Source organism: Mus caroli, chromosome 5 (assembly GCF_900094665.2).
Source record: "Mus caroli chromosome 5, CAROLI_EIJ_v1.1, whole genome shotgun sequence".
Taxonomy (NCBI): Eukaryota; Metazoa; Chordata; class Mammalia; order Rodentia; family Muridae; genus Mus; species Mus caroli.
In genome coordinates this window covers 12,897,768-12,917,567 of record NC_034574.1, presented here as the reverse complement: position 1 = coordinate 12,917,567, position 19,800 = coordinate 12,897,768, and the positions used below count along the sequence as shown (strand labels likewise).

The 19,800-nt window shown below is 37.0% G+C and overlaps 1 protein-coding gene across 1 annotated transcript in view; it reads right to left on the bottom strand.

Annotated features, from left to right (window-relative positions):
• Sema3c (semaphorin 3C) overlaps nt 1–19,800 on the bottom strand; it is a 150,304-nt gene that overhangs the window by 28,352 nt on the left and 102,152 nt on the right. The window contains exons 11-12 of the mRNA XM_021161998.2: nt 18,815–18,959; nt 8,612–8,834 (exon numbers count right to left, since the gene is read on the bottom strand). Coding sequence (XP_021017657.1) covers nt 8,612–8,834; nt 18,815–18,959 — 368 coding nt within the window. The remainder of the gene's footprint in view (nt 1–8,611; nt 8,835–18,814; nt 18,960–19,800) is intronic.

The window sequence follows — 19,800 nt, the reverse complement described above, 5'->3', positions numbered from 1 at the left end:
CTACTGGACCCTGAGTTACTTGGCGGGAAATTGGGTTCCCTCCCCCTTCCTTTATAAACTGAGTGTCTGGAAATATTAAATTGAGTCTTGATCAGAGTTTTGTCTTGACTCCATTGTTTCTTCCGCCCTATCTAGTTACCTCTCTTTGCAGGGAACTGCCATTCTCAGTTGAACCGTTCGTGTTGTGGTCCGCGGGCGGGCCGCAACACTTTATATACTAATGAAATGGTTATTCCCTCCTCAATGAGACTATAAGAAGATAGTGTAATGTGGGAACTAGCATGCAACAAGTACATGCAAATGTAACGATCTTGTCCACTGCATCTTCCTGCCTGCCCCGCTCTTTTCGGAAGGTCAGTATAATATCACTTCTTTTGATTCTACACTTATTTCATCATCAATCTTCACTCTTATTAGGAAATACTCTTTCTTACTCATCCATGGAATTCTCAGTTACATCTTTACAATTACAATTCCTCATTGGGTCTCAGCACTGTCAGGGATTCATCTAACACATACTTGGCTAATGAGGCTCCTATCTCTATCTGTAGCTCAGCACTCTCTGCTGAAGTGCATCTGTAGTAACACCTTCTTTGACTTATCCATCTGGAGAGTCCACCAAAACTTCAAACCAATGTGAGGGAGAAATCAGCTTTATTTCAATACTGTTTCTGAAGATACCACAATCTTAAATAAGCCATTTAGTTAACCAAATTCTCTGTTTATAGAGTTTTAAAAGGGAAGAATTTCAATTAGTTAACTCAGTGTTAACTATTAGCAAAGCCACGGTGTGTGTGTGTGTATGTGTGTGTGTGCATATGTGTGTACATGTGATGATAATGAATTTGCTATCATCTCATCTCTTCTTCTGCATATTTTTTAATTTAGATAATCCCTTTCTATCTCCAAATTCCAGGTTCTATTTTATATAGGCACCCTTTCATACCTTTGCTATACAAAAAGCTATCTTTCCTCTTGGCCATTTTAATGTACTTCCTGCATTCGTATTATGGGGTAGATGGAATGGCTGAGTGGGCGATGGTCACTGCTCAACTGAGTCGGAATCCTGATTTCCACATACATGCTACATCATGAAAGCACATGCATGCATGTTTGCAAAATATACATTAAAACCTAACATAAAAATGCTTTAAATTTAATATAAGTGTGTCTGGCATATTTAAAGTAAATACCCTATAAGTCACCCCTTTGTTCAACTCATGGAGGAGCACGTGATGTTGTCTGTAGGCAATAGCGAAATGCTGTCTGATAGAACCTCAGTCTCATGACTGCGTGCATTGTATGGTTCTCAGCTTTAACAGATGGAGAATGTGACCCTGTCTACCCTAATGTAGCCAATGAAGCATTGTGATTACAAGGTCTTGTAGTTTGTTATTGTGCTGTATCTCAGAAATTTAAAAAGAAGCTTAAATTGAAATATAATATTATCTTTATGCATTAGTCAGTGCTGGCTTTCCTTTCAGAGTCTAAAAACAGAATATTTGTTTAATCATTATTTTAAAGTTGTTTATATTTAATGAAGTACGCTACAATTCAAAAGCTGATTGAATTAGTTTTTAATTGCTACATAAACAATTATTAGCAATTTAGTGTTTTTGAATAGCACACATTGCTCCTCTTAGTATTATGGTGACTAGAAATTCAACATGGATCTCAGTATGCCAAAATAAATATTTTCAGCCTTATATTCTGTATGTTCTAAGGAGAACTGGTTTCCTGTGTTTTACAATTGTTTAGAGACTTCTATATTCCTCCATACATGATTGCTCTCTTCCATCTCCAGGGACATCAGTGTTACATTTTTGACATTGTTTCCTATGCCTTCCATCTTTTTTTTTTACTATAGCCAAGGGCAATTACTCTCTCTTTCTTTCTTCCTTTCTTCCTTTCTTCCTTTCTTCCTTTCTTTCTTTCTTTCTTTCTTTCTTTCTTTCTTTCTTTCTTTCTTTCTTTCTTTCTTTCTTTCTTTCTTTCTTTCCTTCCTTCCTTCCTTCCTTCCTTCCTTCCTTCCTTCCTCTCTCTCTCTCTCTCTCTCTCTCTCTCTCTCACTCTCTCTCTCTCTCTCTTTCTCTCTTTCTCTCCTTCTTAGAGACACAAGTTTGTGTTGAGCACACTCACACTGTTTGCAAAAATGTCCCCCTTCTCAAGGTCAGAAACATTAAACACACCTGGGAAACCCTTTGCTAATTAAGTGCCATCATCTCCAGTTTGACCTTTGAGGAAGAGATATTTGGGTGTTCAATATTCTGCAACTGCATGAGTGGGAAAGAAAACTAAGCATGCAGATTTGAAAAGTAAAACGTACAATTTTAGTCCCATACACTTAGCTCAGAAGTTCTGTGTTAAAACATTTCTACTTTTAATGTCCACTGCATTATAAAAGCATTTCCTCCAATTTTCTAAAATTTAAACATTCCCAAGAGCAATCATTTTGTTTTTGCCAGACCTGATTCCTACACAAACACTCACTACAGACATGACAGACAACTACAGGCCTATGGGGAGTCATAGGAAGTCCAGGTTGCTGGGCATTTCTTCTAGGACAAGGACTTCGAGGGCTGTCCCCAGGAAGCTGGCAGTACTGCAAGAAGAAAAACCTAGCATGGTGATTTATGCCTGACACACAGACAACAGACTTCATAAATCAGCACTGATGCTCCTACGTGAGCAGGAGGAAACAGAGGCAACCGTGATGAGGTTTGACTCTAGTTGTCCTCAAACCAGCTAGAAAATACCAGTGATTAAGTAGAAAACAGAGCAAATCACTCCATCTCTTGCTGAGAGCTCTATGCTCTTGCATACTCAGAACCCCTTCAAATACATCAATCCATTTACAAAATCCATTCAAGTGAAGCAAAAGAAACTTGGCAGGCTTTCCTATGTGTTTGGTCAAATGTTTGAAACATTTTGGATACAGGTATAATCTCAATAAATGTAGCAATATTCCAAAAACTCAGGTGAAGTTCTACGTTTCTCCATCAAAAAAAGTGTATACCTTCATGTCAAAATGGAATATAGCAGACAAGAGTGTATTAAATTTACAGGTTAAATTTTAGCAGTTAATTTACACACAAAAATCCAGTGTGCTTCATTGAAAAGTGTGTCTTTGTCTTCTCTCTCTCGCCTTGTTAGGTATATCTGGCTCACATGTAGGACCTGGTGACAACAGTTAGATGAGGTTAAGTGTGTGATATTGTTCACACAAAGAAATGCCAAGGCCAGTGTTCTGTCAATTCATCAGCAACATCTACTTGGCAAGTGCAGGTAAAACATGTTGTTTGAAGTCAAATAAGAAAATGAAAATCAAATTATCTTTAGTAAAAGAGAAATGTAAATAGTCTATGCTAAACAAAATAGGAACTTGAAGATAAATGTCTACAATGTGAAATTAGTCACCAGCTATTTGTATTCTGAATCTGTTGCAGCCAACACAGAAATAATTTTACATGACCTAGAATGATGTCTGACCTAATGTTGGATGATACACAAAACTCATTTTCTCACTCACCAAAGTAATTCCTATAAGGCAGCTACTTTTCCTGATATATCTCAGTCCAGTAACTTGGTGCTCAATAATAAATATACCAAATCAAGTCACCTGAACCCACAAAGTCTATCTTCAGGTTTTGGTTTTGAGACTAGCCTTTAAGGGCCAAGTTATCTTTCCAACTCAATGGAGCCTATATTCTTATACTTCCTCAGAGAAAAATTTTGATGGTTAAATAAAATTATTCATGTGCCTGGGAAAAGCAAGCATCATTGTAATAATAAGATATCTCGGAAAGGTTAATATTAATTTATTTACTTAACACAATGTAATCAGTGCATATTTTAGGCAGTCTAGATAACCTATGAGACTTTTTCTACCTTACAAAGAATTCATTCCCAAAGAATGGCATATAGGAAGATATGCTGTGTTTGAAATAATTATTTTCAGTGATTATAAATATATTTTGGTTTTAGTAAAGTATCATCCCATAGAATAATTTATTATCTTAAATAGATTTCTTGTGTATGTATGAGATGAGTGTGTGTGCATGCATATAGACCTTCATGAGCATGTGTGAGTGTTTCCAAGTATGCCCTGATTACTCTCTGGAGATCCGCTGTGACAAGCAGTAACCCCCTTTGTTATAAAAGCCCACTGATTTTAAAGAGACCTTTTCTCTGCTCCAAAATGACAGAGAAATGTGTGCATCATCCTTGGAGTATTTTCATGTGTAGTTCTCAATTGATGGTAGGCTGTTCCCAACTCAAACACATTTCTACAGCTATCAAATTTTACATGAGTATTTTTGAGAGTTCCCTGAAACTCAGCCTTCCTGGCGCAGCAGCTCATTCAGAATGCCATTTCAAGAGCAGTGACTGCCAACACCTCTAGTTATAAAGAAAGCAGTTATTCTGCGGTGTTGCCAAGCCGGCATTTCCAGGCTCTGCTCACACATGTGGCACACACTTCAAAACTCTGCCTACTGGGAAGACTTCCTGGAGCCAGCATTTCAACTCAGTACTCATCCAGTTAAACGGAAGCTAATAAGAAGCATGAAATGGTATATTCCATATAGGAGTTGTGGTGGAAGACCACTCACACTGATCCTACCCTAAAAATCCCACAATGCTGTTAAATCATCCTAAATCTTTGACACCATTCACAAGAACACTAACCTTTTCATCAAAGATCGCATCCTGATTCACGTGTAGTGCTAAGAATGGAAACTTGACAGAATGTATCTGAACCTTACCCAGACACTTAAATATTTTCATAACTCCAGAAGTAAAAGGAAAACAGCCAAAAATCTCTTGACTGTGTAATAAAGTCTGCTCTGGGTCAGTGGTCTGGATGCTAGTGGTAGGTGGAAAACTTAAAGGAGAATTATTAATCCCATGATAGCATTTACCAACCTTCCTAAAGACTAAGATTTTTTAAAAAGGAAATTGAATATTAAGGAATAAAACAAATAGTTGATTTTACTTATACACACACACACAATTTCTTAAAAGTTATTAGCCAGAACTTTTAGAAAATAATTAAGTATACTCAACGTAAAACTTTACTAAAGTAGCATGTGGTAAATATAATTTACCACAAAATAAATTTTATTTGGGAAAACATGAATATCTACACAGTCTCCATGGATTAGAAAATACTTTTTTAAAGATTAATTTTATGAATTTCTATGTTTATCAACCCAAATAAGGGAAGGTATTTTTTTCTATAAAAGACCAATGAATCTCTATAGGCTTTGCTGCCTGTAACCCATCTCCAACCCTGCTGATTCTCTTCTCTTATCCTCTCTGTCTCTCTTGTCTCTCCTTTTATTTAATTATTTTCTTCTGACCTCATGACACACAAAGAAAAATTTGATTTATTTTTTGTGCGTTGGGTCATGAGCCATAGCCTGATAATTTAGTCTGATGATGAAGTTTAATTATCAGCATCCAAGACTCAGCTAAATTTTATAACGATAATGAGTTAAATAATAATCAGGGTTTGAGCCTACACAGCCAAATTGGAGGTTCTGTGAACTACAGTGTCATTCATAATACTCATACTGGGTACACTTACATAATTACATGCTATCCTATTTGAATACCAATGACCTTTCACGTTAGTTTTCTCTATGGAAACTCTCTTGATAACAGACACTTGCATTGAATCCTCCTGAAGGTCTCAAGATAGCAGACTGTAAGTGAAACCATGATAATAGCTTTCCTCATTGTCACCATAATCACTGCACCATATTCATTTATGACAATGGAAATACTCTCCTGTACTTAAAAAAAATTTGGCAACATCCAAAGAACTTGACTTCCCCCTACTTACATACAGATTTAGTTACACTTAAGACAATGATTAAATGGTTTTCTCAAAAGCCACTTCAGAAAAGGTTAACTGATTCTCTGATGATATACACAAAGAAATATTTTTAAAAGAAACGTCATTTCATATCAGTGTACTATTTATCCCAGCTTCATAAATGTTGAAACATTTGTCCAAAAATTACAGTGTTCTCTGGTTGGTCAACATAAGTAATGGTTAGTGGTTAAGACAGTGGCCATCTTTCCAGAATGGTGCTGTGGGCAGAGGCCTTGCCGCAACATGCACTCTCCTACTTGGACAGAGTTCTCATGACACTCCTGAGGCTTTGTAACAATCATTAGGGAAGTCTCCACTACAATTAAAAGCATATGCCCAAACACAGTTTCTGAAATGACACACATGTTTAAATACACACATAAAAAGTCTTTGACTTATGTGGGAAGAAAAGCCAAAGCATCCTTGCAGAATACTTCTTGCTCTCTTCTATTTAAATCAACATTGCTGAACAGTTTTAAAAGACTTGAACATTCCACCCATGAAATCTACATTTATTATGTAGATTTTCACAAGAAAGCAATCCTAGAATGACATCAACAATCACCTCCTAAACAGGTTTCAAAAGAAGCAAACAGACGACAAACATCTAATTAACAGACACCGAGAGAAGTGGAACTCCAAAATGGCACTGTCTTTTGAGAAATATAGGTTTTTTTCATGAAAATTCCACCTTGAATATTTTATCGTTCTAAAGGAAACGATTAATTTAATTTAGTAATCATGTATGAGACCATATGGTTATATAAATGAATATTGTCTTCTGAGAGCCTGGGTAAGAGTGGACATAATCAAATGCCTGTGATATGCCTATAGAGAAACTATAGGTTACAAAGAAATCAAAGCATGAGAACAATATGCCCTAGAGAATGCAATATGGGAACGCATATTAAGCATTAGTTAGAAAGTCTTGGAAGAGTATAAACTGAGTTTGCATCACAGAATTTGAAATCAAAATTCATCCATTCATTTGCCAAGGATTACTGACATTTAAAATTTGTTTGCTCGTGCTACATAATTAAATGTGGTCAAAGAATCTATAAGAATAAGAAGACAGAAAGAACCTCCAGATACACCAATGTACAAGAAGAATGAGGACAAGGATTGTATGCCCCATGGATGAAGTAACAAACAAGGATAGATTCTAAAGTGCAAGGGCAGGGAGGTATTTTAGTGGTCAAAGCATGAGAACATTCAAGAAGTCTGTAGTGAAATAGCATTGGCAGCAGGGTGCATACTCACTAGTGCTTTGTGTGTGGGAAGAAGCTTCCTAAGCCAAAATTGGTGTAGGATGAAATAATAGGATCTAGGGATTGAGATGATGATTGACAGCAAAGGTCCTAGAGATGGCAGGATAGACAAGAGATAAGGAACGATTAGATTAGGAAGGAAGGATTTTATGTGTCAGAAGCCACAGAAACAAAGCAGGACCAGAATTCTTCCAGATTCTTCTAGGCGTGCCAAAGAATACATTTTAGAAGATTCTCTGTCTCTAGGATTTCAAACAAAAATTATGTGTGAATGGAAGATTCAGATCCAGGGTTTTTGTCATAAGAAGGTATAAAATAAGAACTTCATAAGAAAAGCAGGCTGAAATTTTTATTTAGCCAAGAAAAAGTTACCACATTTTTTAAGTTGGTTGAAATCTTAGCACTACTCCTTCAGTTCAGACTACATGTTCCACAACCACCACATTTTACAGTGACTTTCACAGGCATGTTTTATGTCTGTTTCCTTAATTAGAAGACACTGCATACTTCATGGAGTTGTTTTTACATTCTAGAAAAACAACTGATGAGATCTGTATTGCTGCCTCAAGGGCAGAAAGTGTGTGAGATCCTGCTGCTTGGACAATATAGAGGAACCTCGGAGACTTTGTGTAAGTGGAATCAGGCAGGCATGGAATTTGTAATCTTTTCTACCCATCATGCAGAGACTACATTCTCCCTTCTAGTGCTTTGCAAACATAGTGTGCATTAGAAACACCAGAAGGGCTTGCTTAAGCACAGATGGCTTGGTTTCATATCTGCCATTCTTGGCGGAGTTGCCTACAGATGTACTTCTAACAAGGTCTGGGTGATATTGATCTTGCTAGTCTGAGGACCACACTGTGAGAACTAATGCTATAAAACACTCATTGTCCCCAGTAAGGAAAGATTTTGTAAATAAGACTATTTTTGTTGAATTTCTCGTAAAAAAAAATTGAAAATTTAGGATGCTGGCTCTATTAAAAGAGCAGCCATAATATTTTCCAAATGTCTTTAATATTTTCCAAATATCTGTCTATACTTCAAGCAGCTTACCAAGGTTACCGACGAGAATGTCTTGTCTATCATTTTCATTCTGGAAAATGACTCCAAGTCATTATTAAGAAGTCACAGATTCTGCTCCATTCAGAAGGATACTATCATATTTAAAACTCCCTTCTGGCCCCTAATTTAGCCCTCTTTATATTTATTTTTCACTATAATACAGCTAAGGAACTATTTTGGATGCTTTGAGTATATGAACTTCGGTTGTTCATCACAGCCTCATAAGTAACTTATTAACTCCATTTACAGTTGTAGAAAAGGAGGCAGGTAGAGACTAAATGCCTCGCCAAAGACCAAACAAAAGGAAACATTGATATCCTTTTAATTTTAGTATTTTGGTCTTACCTTTTCATCTAAATTTCTGCATAGTCTTTAACAGTACAACATGAGCTTAAACACCTACCTGTGCCCAGAAACAGAACATGGTATCTCCCATCAGCAGCATTCACACGGTCCACAGCAATCTTTGTGTACTTGTAGTCAGTGCCTATGCGGACAATCAGAGGCCTTCTGTGGATGGGGTAGATGGAATTGTACATGAGAGGGTGATTCCGAATAAAAGTGACAACGTCATCTGGGAAGTCCTTGGTGGTTCTCATATTGGGTGTAAAGGCCCCTCCTGGGCACTGAAAAAAGTATAATAAAGAAAAGGAATAAATTAATAAAAAGCATCCCTTTGTCGTGATAATCGTTTCCAAAACACTTAAAAAGTCAACTTGACTTGTTCAAAGTACATTGAAGATCTGCTGAGAAGAACAGGAAGAGTCTGATCTTAGTGACAGAGAATTCACTGTCTGTAGAAAGTTACTCTATAACATGCATTTCCTTAGGTAACTGAATAATTTTTGTCTCCTTGTCCCAGAGCGCTTGTACAGAAGACGTGATGCACCTTTGAAAATGTCCTAACCTTTTACTCCTTTCAGCAGTCATTGCTCTGTTTCTTATTTTGTATCCAGAAGTTTATTGCTGGCAAGAACACCCGTGGGCACAACCTAGTGCTGCGATCATATAAAAATAAATTAGATTGCCATTGTCATATTTAATTGGAATTCTGATGTAAAAGAATCTCTTTCCAGATGATCTCCCTTCCCTAGAGAGATCTTGAAGTTGGAGCTCAGCTCAGTGTTGGGGGTGAGATCTGATAACTTATTCTGGAAGAGAGTTCTACCATGTCCATTGGTTTTAAAGCAAAACACCAATAGCTTTTAGAATGGCCTGCCATCTCCTCTCTACACTGAATCCAGGTTGCCTCTATAGCTAGTGCTATCCCAGAATGTCAGGCACAATTCTCTTTAGATCTTGGCACCCACAGTTGTCTACCTCACAGCTTCTGCTCCAGCCTAGGCCCAGTCTTCTTCCAGGATGACTACATCTATGGGACTAGCTCATGTTCATCTCTCCTCTGTCTCCTTAGCTGGATTTCCCCCTCACAACCCTTTATGAAATTGTTTTCATTTTGACTGCTTTAATCATTTTTGCATGTTTGTTGTCTGGATTGTAAGCTGTGTTAGTGAGCATTAGATCTGTCAATTCTGTTTAGTATATTGGCATATAACAAAACTGTCAATACAACTACTGTCTGATAAATGTAGTTGTGTTCATTAGATGGTGGTGGCTGCAATCTTGGTATAAGGACTCGATAAAATGGGAGATTCCCTTCTATCCAGAAGAGCCTCAAGTTTTCACAGACAGGAAGCAGTGATGACATTAAAAAACATGGACAACTAACTGGGAAGGATCCACAGTTCTGTAAGGGGACCCAACAATGGATTCAGAGGAAGAAGTTCCCACTGTTAGCCAGGACCAAACTTTCAGGTAAAATGGAACTGCTGAAGCTTGAAGTTCGAACACAGTAACCAATAGCATTCAAGAGTTAAGTCCTGTGAGCCAAATTGTCAAATACAATTGTACAACGAACATGTGCCTAAATGTATTAAATACTTCAAAATGTATCTTCAGAAATAAAGATGGCTTTTATGTTTCTCTTGAAATAAATTATCTCTGCTGTAGTTTTTATGTAATATTTAAGGAGGTTCTACAAAACTGCTGTTCTTAGCATCTTGGTAACTGTGATATGATATAAGGACTGTGACCCTCTAGAATGTTACGCCTCACTCAAAGTTGACAGCAACCCTTAAAATGAACTGTTTACTTCTATCAGGTACATAGGATGAACACTGCTAGATTTTAACAGAAGGCAGAAATGGGGAAATCTGTCAGATCTTTACTGCTGATTTAGTTAAGAAAGAGGAGCTACACTGGAAACCAAGCAAGATTTACCATCCTCTGTGTTAAACCTTTGCATTAGCTAGTCAATGATGCCAGGGTCTTTGTGTCAACACGACAGGCAAACATTCACTCAAATCTGTCAGCAGAATTCAATACAAACCTATTGTCATCAGGAAGTTTTAGACCAAGATCAATCAACTCAACCAAAACTTTTTATAGGACACACACACGCACACACACAGGCACACACAGACAGACACATACACACACATATACAAACATACATACACACAAGCACACACACTTTCTGTTTTTAGAGAAAATCAACAGGAACAATGAAAAGATTCATGAAATAAATAATAAAAGTCAGCCTGTCCCTGAATATTCCCATGATCTGGGAATATGTTTTCATTACAAGAAAAAAAATTCAATATTCCTGCTTCTAAATTTCCTAAAATGAAGGCCAAATGTGGACAAAGAATTTAAGTTGAGGTTGTTCTGAGCTGACAGTTGTGTTCCATTCTTCTTCAAAGTATGGGTTCTGCTGTTTTCAACCCTCATTCTTCACACAAAGTGGAAAAAGGGCAATATGATGCGCACTGAATGAAACTATGGAAAGAACAATGCAAGGGCAATTTCTGCAGCTCCAGACATGCAGAAGACACCACTAATTACAGCTTGCTGTGCGGAGCCACCTTCCTAAGTGTTTATAGGAACTCTTGCTGGTACACTGTAAAACCTCCACAGTTAACACACATTGCTTGGCAATTTGTACAATTTACAATTGTTAGTTTGATTTATGATTTATGATTTCCTTTAATAATTCTTTCTTTTGTTCCTTGAGATTATGCTATAATTAATTTTATGCCTTTCTCTTTCCTCTCTGCACACTCTCCTCTATATCCTTTCTTGCTTTCTCTTAAATATTTGGCTCCTTTTCCACTAATTGTTATACACGTGTAAGTGATGATTTATTAAATTTTCAGTATCCTATTTAGAACTTTTACTTAAAAATAAAGATCTTAATGAAAGCTTTGTTAAGGTTGCTCAAAATCATGCTGGTTAAACAGGTAACAGAAATCAATAGTTTTCAAAAACTATTTTTATTGTTATATGCATTATGATTGTTATTGATATTGGTAGTGGTGGTGGTGGTGGTGTGTATGTGTGTGTGTGTGTGTGTGTGTGTGTGTGTGTGTGTGCTGTAAAGATAACTTTGCAGATTCAGCTCTCTGTTTCTACTTTACATAGGTGCTAGGAATCGATTCGGGTGATAAAGTTTGCAAGACAACTTTCTTTACCTGCTTCGCCATCTTGCCAGCCCCTAATCAGTGATCTTTACATTTTTATAATCAGTGACTCATCTTCTACTTTTGCTATGGATGCACAATGTACTCCTCCCTTAGAAATAAGACTTTCCCAGTATGACATCATTTTCAAGTTTAGAAAAGAAGTAATTATGGTATGAATCATACATTCCCCTGCTTCATGCCATAAGATTAGCATTCAAGGCAAATTGAGTTGTGAAAATGGTGACAAGATAAAAAGTTGTCTTCCTCCTCTCAAACTCTATCTGCACTGGTGCATTTCCTCAGTGAAATCCTGCCAAATATTTAGTGTATAATAGTATTTGTATCATCTTAAGGTATAGGTAAGTATGCACATTGGGACCTTGAGATATTGTAAGTTATCTTCAAGAAATTTCAGCAGTTCAATTGCACTCTTTCAGAGTTAATTGTTGTTCAGGATAATAGATAGGTACCCAGTTTTAACTATCTGATCGGAACTAAGGGTCTGTAAATTAAATTGGGACCATTATTTTACTATGTATTTATCCAACTGCCTGAGGCTGGAGGGATCATAGACTCTAGGGGAGAACCCTACATTGAAATTCTCCTAGAACAATCGAATTTTTAATGGCATTGTAAATCTATATCTTTATATCTATGGATAAGTACAGTTGTCATCCCTCATGAAGGATGTCAAACCTCAATGAAGGTTTTTTGAGCAGATGAACACTATTACAGTGACTCATAAATGGTCAAAATGTAAAGAGTAGGTGATTGAGGGTACCCAAACCCAGCTATATCTACAATATAACCCTCCATCTAAGGATAGAATAGCCCCAAGTAGGAAAGGGTAATAGATTTATAAGAGTAAGAGTCTGAAGACAACGGTTTCTAGCTAGTGTTCCCTAAACATGACAGAAAAGCTGATCCTATGAGATCTCAATAATTTGTTTGCATAAACAAGACCTGCATAATGGATACCAGCTGGGAAATTTCACAAGAACTTACCACTAGATGAAAAGGGGTGGGGGGTGGAGTCAGACCTGACCCTAATAGGCTAGTCAATCCCATGTAATCACCTCTAAAACACATTGGACATATAAGTTTTTGTGTGTGCAACAATGATAATAGAAACAATAATAATTAAAGAAAAGGTCATGGGTTTGAGAGGGTTGGGGTATGGGAGAATTTGCAAGGGGCAAAGGGGTAGAAATGATGCAAATACAAAAAGAAAATGATAGCAGAATCAACAAGCATTATCATAAAACAACTCCATTCTGTAGGTTACTTTTATCATACAGATTAGCATTAAGTAATTTTAGATAAACTCAAGTATTGTTTTCCCAGTTATTCTATCCTGTTTTGAAGCAGAGGTAAATACCAGTTTCTGAGACATTTTGACTAATGATGAAATGCCAAGGGAGAAACTGAAAACAAAGATTGTCATTAACATTAACATTAACATTGAGCATTAACAGTTGTGTCCCTAACCCCTGGGTTACACTCAGGTGGTCATAGCACCCCTGCCGCTAGTCTTCCCATGTTCTGCTCCTCAGATCTGTGATGGAGGTCCACCAGTTCCAATGCAGTTCTAGACTACTGCAATAGATGAATAAATATGCTTTGAATATTTATTTTTTTCTAAATGCCATTTGATGAGTCCTGTGGTGAACATTAGAACAAGAGATTATGGCTTTACAGATATAAGCACACTAATAAAGAAGAAAAACAGCTTTGTGACAACAAAGTAATGGCTGGAGACATACATAAAATATAAATGACAGATCATGGTTCAGGAATAATTGTCATAAACATGAATGAGTCAGTATTTTTAAAACCAATTTACAGAGGTACTGAGGGCTCAGCAAGTTTACTGCCAAACTCGATGACCTGAGTTCCATTCTACCTACATGGTAGAAGCTAAAAATTGACCCTACCTACCTATCTACCTACCTACCTACCTACCTACCTACGTACCTATTTACCTAAAAACACAGACACAGACACACACACACACACACACACCTCACTAAAATAAATATAAAAGTAACATTACAGGACTGAGAAGGTAGTATTTATGAGTACACACACACTTATAAATACTAAAAATTTATAAATTTCATGTGCTAGCAAACAGCCCAACTAGCATGAAACAACAAAGAGGCCATGAATTTGAAAGTGAGTAAAGGAGGCCTTGGAGAGTGTAAAGGAAAGGAAAGATATAATTTTGAAATTGTAATCCCAAAAAGAAAGAAAAGAAAACAAATTTAGAATCATGGGTAAATATGACTTCTAGGATCAGTGAAGAAACTTGGAGAACAGCAAACAGACTGAGCTCTTTAGGGAACTGTCCTTGGAACACTGGAGGATACGGTTCTGGTACAGGTCTAAATGGGAGTTTAGAATGAACACATTATTAGGTTCTGTTTCAGCTGGATGTACAGGTTACATGGAGTCTACAGAAGCTTTATCCTCACAGCAACAGGATAATGGAACGCATTAGCTCAGCCACAGAGAGTCTGAAGTCTTTGGATGCCCTTTGCAACATACCAAAGGTGTCTTGTTTCTTCCACAAACTTGAGATACTTATGGAAAAACATTATGACACAATTGGCAGTCTTCCCAGCACTTAACTTGTGCTTGCTGGTTGGGCTATTTGCTAGCACAGCTACACACCCTGCTTTGAAGGAAACACCTACAGGGAACACGAGAATGGGGGTATAAGATTTCTGCCCGTGTCCTTTACTTAAAAACAAAGTTATATATTTATGAGGTTGACCCAGCAACCTGACTACTGTGTGCAGAAATGAAGAATGACAATCACAGTTGATCCCTCATTGGGAAGACTTCAGAGACAGGAACAGCATTGTTAACCCTAGAGGTAAAGGACTGCTCGAGTTCACTTGGCTAAAGATCTTCTGGCTACAGAAGCAGGAAGCACTGAGCTGAGGCCTCCACTGGCAACTGAGTTAGAAAGCTGACTTCATGCTGTTTTGCTGGGCTCAGGGTGGAGTGACCAGATCTTCAGGGAAGCATACTTCTCTAGGAGGAGTTTTGGGGTCATTCCTCCACCCTGCCCCTTTGATTCCCTAAGGACCACTCATCTGACAATTTCTGGATTTAGAGGAGCTGTTGTGGTCTCAAGACCAGATGTAAGAAACCACATTATAGAAACATGTCTTAAGTACTGACTACTCCCCTTTTGCAGAGTCTGTTCCAGATGTGTGTCACTAATCCCTGGCTCATTCCACACTGTTTTAGAACGGAGGAAAATGCTTATTCTTAAGAGCTTTTAAAAAATGAGACTGTTAGCAGAATTTTCTAATTTAGCCTTGGTTTATTTGTGGAGAGGGGTTGATCTCTTCCCACAGTGTACACAATGATTGCTTTTCAACAGTGGTTTTCTGTGTGATGCTCAGGGCCTTGTACACATGTCCATGTGGCTTTTAGGTGCCACATGGGTAAAGAGTCATAGTGGGAACTTAGGCTGATTCAGCTGCGTGAATATCTCCCACCATGGCTAATTTTAAGTTACTGCTTGGATGTCTTCGGTTAATGAAAGGAACAAATCATATAAAATGTCAGTTTAGGGAGAGAAGAAAGACAGCCTCAGAACATTGTTCATGAGCATCTGAGCCCTTGGTTTAATAAATGTACTTTTTTAAATTTTTTAAATGCTTTATGGGGATTTCACTTAAGTAACAGGAGGGGGTGCATAGAGTTTTATTGAGTTTGCAAGCTCATTGCTCTTGTACTATCTGTTCACGTACTGGAGAAACTACACCAGATCACTATCACCGCTTACTTTCTTGTATTAAAGTATAAACTTAGTTAGGTCACATACTAATCATTTTACGATTATAATTCATCCTTGAATAAATTATTATTGAGGCTTCTGGAAATATATAGAGTAATTTGAAGATTTTTTTACTCCCATGAAATTTTCTCAACCTTTTCTCCTCCTAGGTCAGTTTTGCTTCCGATCTACTATCAGACTTAAGTACCCTGACATGACTATATCTATTGATAGTTTTTCTTCATTTTAGAAGCAGTTAGTCAGTGTTCTGCCCAGGTTATTTTGAGCTGTAAACATCAAGGAGATACTCTTTTCAAAGGGAATTAAATCAAGCTAGTTGCTAGACTTGATAATTATAATATTTTAAGTACAATATTTTTAGGGATCAATAGCAATTCAAATAATTTTCAATAGTAACCAAAAGTTATTTCTTCTACACACACACACACCAATGTGTTCAGTCTAAGTCTTTTATTTTTATTTTTTTAATTTTCAGGAGATAGAGTCTCTTTAAACTTAGTGGATGATTTAAAAACTTCACAGGATAACTTAAAACATTCAGAAAACAAAGGACTGGACAGTATAAAACTGCTCTTTTGTCCTGTAAAATTAAAGTAAATCAACACATTAGAAAGCCTAGTAAGATTCATATCTTAAATATGATTTTTAAGACTTTTATTAAGAACATACTTGTCCACAGGGAAGAGTGGGAGGAAGAATTGTAGGTGCCAGACAGGTTGAGGACACCATGAGAACAAGGCCCGCAGTCAACCAAGCAGGGCCCACAGGGGCTTACAGAGGCTGAAGCAGCAATCGCAGAGCCTGAGTAGAACTGACTAGACCCTTTGCAAACATACTGTGGTTGTTTAGCTTGGGTTTTTTTTTGTGAAACTCCTAACGTTGGAAATGGGGATTTCTCTGACTATGTTTAGAACTCTTCTATTCCTACTGGGTTGATTCATCCAGGCTTTATATGAGAGTTTGGATCTAGTCTTATTGTAGCTTGTTGTGTTTTGTTAAGTTGACATTCTTAGAGGCCTGGACTTTCCTGAAGGGAAAGAGAGAAGCAATGGATCTGGGAGAGACTTGAGGTTGGGGGAGACAGAAAGGAGAACAGGGAAGGGAAACTGTGGGTGAGATGTGTTGTATGAAAGAAGAATAAATAAAACGGGGGAGGAATATTTTTATCTGTGTTCATCAGAGAGAGCAGCTCATAGGTTTTAATTAATTTCATTACGTTTTTATGTGGTTTTTCCTTCAAGAGAATACTACTTCAGTGGAATAATGTTGGTAGTGTTCCTTCCTTTTTTAAAAATTTTATGAACAGCTTGATCAGTAATCTTGTCAGCTCTTCCATAAAAGTTTTGTAGAATGGAGCAGTGAACACATCTGGTCCTCCTCGTAGGGAGAGTTTTTATTGCTGCTTCAGTCTCCTTGTGTGTTGTTCCTTGTTGTTTGTGTTTTCTTGATTTAACTCTAGCAGGTCATATGTGTGTAATAATTTATCAAGTTCCTCTAGATTATCAAGATTTATATCTGGGATATAACAGTATTTCCTGTTATATGTATTTTCGTGGAGTAGTCTCTAATTTAATTATTGTGAGTCTTCCTTTTCTCCTTGTTAGCTCAGCTTTGGATCAGTAAACCTCATGTATCTATTAACCATATTGTGCTTGCTTGTTTGCATGTACATGTTCTTTACATGTACATTTCGTTAGTATCTGCCATGAAGATAGATGGTAGTGGCTCATATTTTCATCCTGGCACTTGAGAGGCCAGCCTGGTACACAGAGTGAATTGTAGGATAGTCAGGGCTACAAAGAAAAACTCTGCTCAAGCAAACAAGCAAACAAACAAACAAACAAACAAACAAACAAATGTGCCATGATCTCTCTTATTCTTACTGCCTACTACTTTAACTTATGTTGGCCTTACTTTTCCTAGACTTTTAAGCACAGGGTAAGTTATTTGAGATATTTGATATTTTATTAGATTTATTCATTTAATGAGATTTGTCAGTCTTTTGCTTGCATGAATGTAGGTGCATCACATGTGTGCTTGGTCCATAGGAAGTTCAGAATAGGGCATTGAGCCCCTGGAAGTGGAGGTATGAATGGTTGTAAACCTGCATATAGGTGCTGAGAACAAACCTTTGTCCTCTGCAAGAACAACAAATGCTCTTAACTACTGAGCCTTGCTTCCAGACCATTTTATAGTATTTATTAATTTTACTTTATGTGTCAGTGTTTCACCTACATGAATGTGCATCGTGTGTTTGCTTGGTACACACAAAACTCAAAAGAGGGCATTAGATTCACTGCAGCTGGAGTGGGAGATGATTGTGAACCACCACGTAGGTGCTGGGTCCTCAGCAAGAGCAAGAAGTGATCTTATGAACTGAGCCATCTCTCTAATTCCGTTTTAACTTTTTAATGCAAACATTCCCAGTCACAAATTTCCTTTTAGAACTCACTTAACCTTATTCCCAAAGGTCCTAGAAAGTTGTGCCTGTTCATTTGACAAGGATTTAAAAGAAATGCTCTCTCATCTTATTCAATTAACTACTCTTAATTCAAGCAGACAAATAAGTTAAAAATAGTTAAATTGAGTTACCTCTAAGTTAATATTTCATGTGATCATATATAAAATGAAAATTTTAATATAAAATATAAAACACACACACACACTCACACTCACACTCACATACACACACAACTAGCAGGCTTAGCATGGTGGCACATGCCTTTGATTCCAGATCTTGGGACGCAGAGGCAGGTGGATCTCTGTGAGTTCAAGACCAGCCTGGCCTACTTAGTGATTATTTATGTTGGCTGAGGCTATACATTGGAACATTATCAACAAAAAAAAAAAAGAAAAGAAAAGAAAAGAAAAGTGTATGTGAGTGTGTGTGTGTAAGTGTGTCTGTGCACATGCATGCGTACGCGTGCTAGCAATTGTGTTAAAATATTTAGTCTTCAACTGAAATTTACAACGTTAGAGCTTTAAAATTAGAAAAAAATCTCTATCATATTTAACGAAGTTGCTTTGGGATCTCACTGCGATTTTGTTGGTAATTATAGTGCTTATAAAAATTGCAGATATTTTACATATTTATAACACATTTTATAACATATATGGCATATTAGCAAAATCTCAAACCACAAAAGGATTAATCTGGAACCATAAACCTGAAAAATTATAATGAGCATACCCATAGGACCACAGTTATATTTAATAATGTAAATGTAATATTTGCCTAAGTATGATGAGAGTACATTTTAGGGGTACTTACAGTTCCTGGGCGAGGATATGGGATTCTACCTTGATAGGATATCAGCTGGTGATTGGGCCCTTCCTTGTGGGCAAAGGGCCCATTGAATACAGTTTGTATATCAGATAAATGATACACACACACTGCCGATCCCTTAAAAACAGAGCTGAAAATGAAAAAAAGAGTCTCTTATTTTTCATAAAATATATTACAGTTGTTGTGGTAAGATGGCTCTGTGGGTAAACACATCAGCCACCAAGTCTTACAACCTGGTTTGAATTCTGTTAACACACAATATGGAAGCAGGAAGCTACCTTCCACATGTTATGCTCTGACCCTTCATGTGTGCTGTGTCATGCATATATATATATATATATATATATATATATATATATATATATATATGTGTGTGTGTGTGTGTGTCACAAAATAAATAAAGAAGCCTGTGATAAAAATATATACTACACATAAGTAGTGTTCAAATAAAAAGCTGATATTTAGCTAAAAGCTAAGTACTTTTGTATACTTTAAAAATTTAATAATATCCAGTTATTTTGAAATAAGTAATAGATTACAAACCATTGCCATATTTAATTAATTAACTCAGGAGTAAACAATAATAAGTTAGAACAAAGTTCTTAACATTTCCAAAAATTAGAATTCTAAAATTTCTAGTTTATTTTAGCAGCAACAAATATTCAGCGATGATTGAATTTAACAATGTGAATGTGAGCACTCTGGCCAGGGAAGCAGATCAGTGCCTTGCTCAGCCAGCAATAGAGAAGCTTCCTTCTCAAGCAGAGGGGAACCAACCAAGAGACCCATAGCCGGATATTATACAGGGTAAAAGAACTTGTAACACTCTTCCCTGATAGGGATGTGTCCATCAAATCCCTCCCCACAGGGCTCAGCAAACTCAGTGGAAGGTCTAGCGCAAGAGCCAGAATGAAAGGAAGACATCAAGAAACAAACCCCTCTAAATCAACATTATCAGAGCACATATGAAC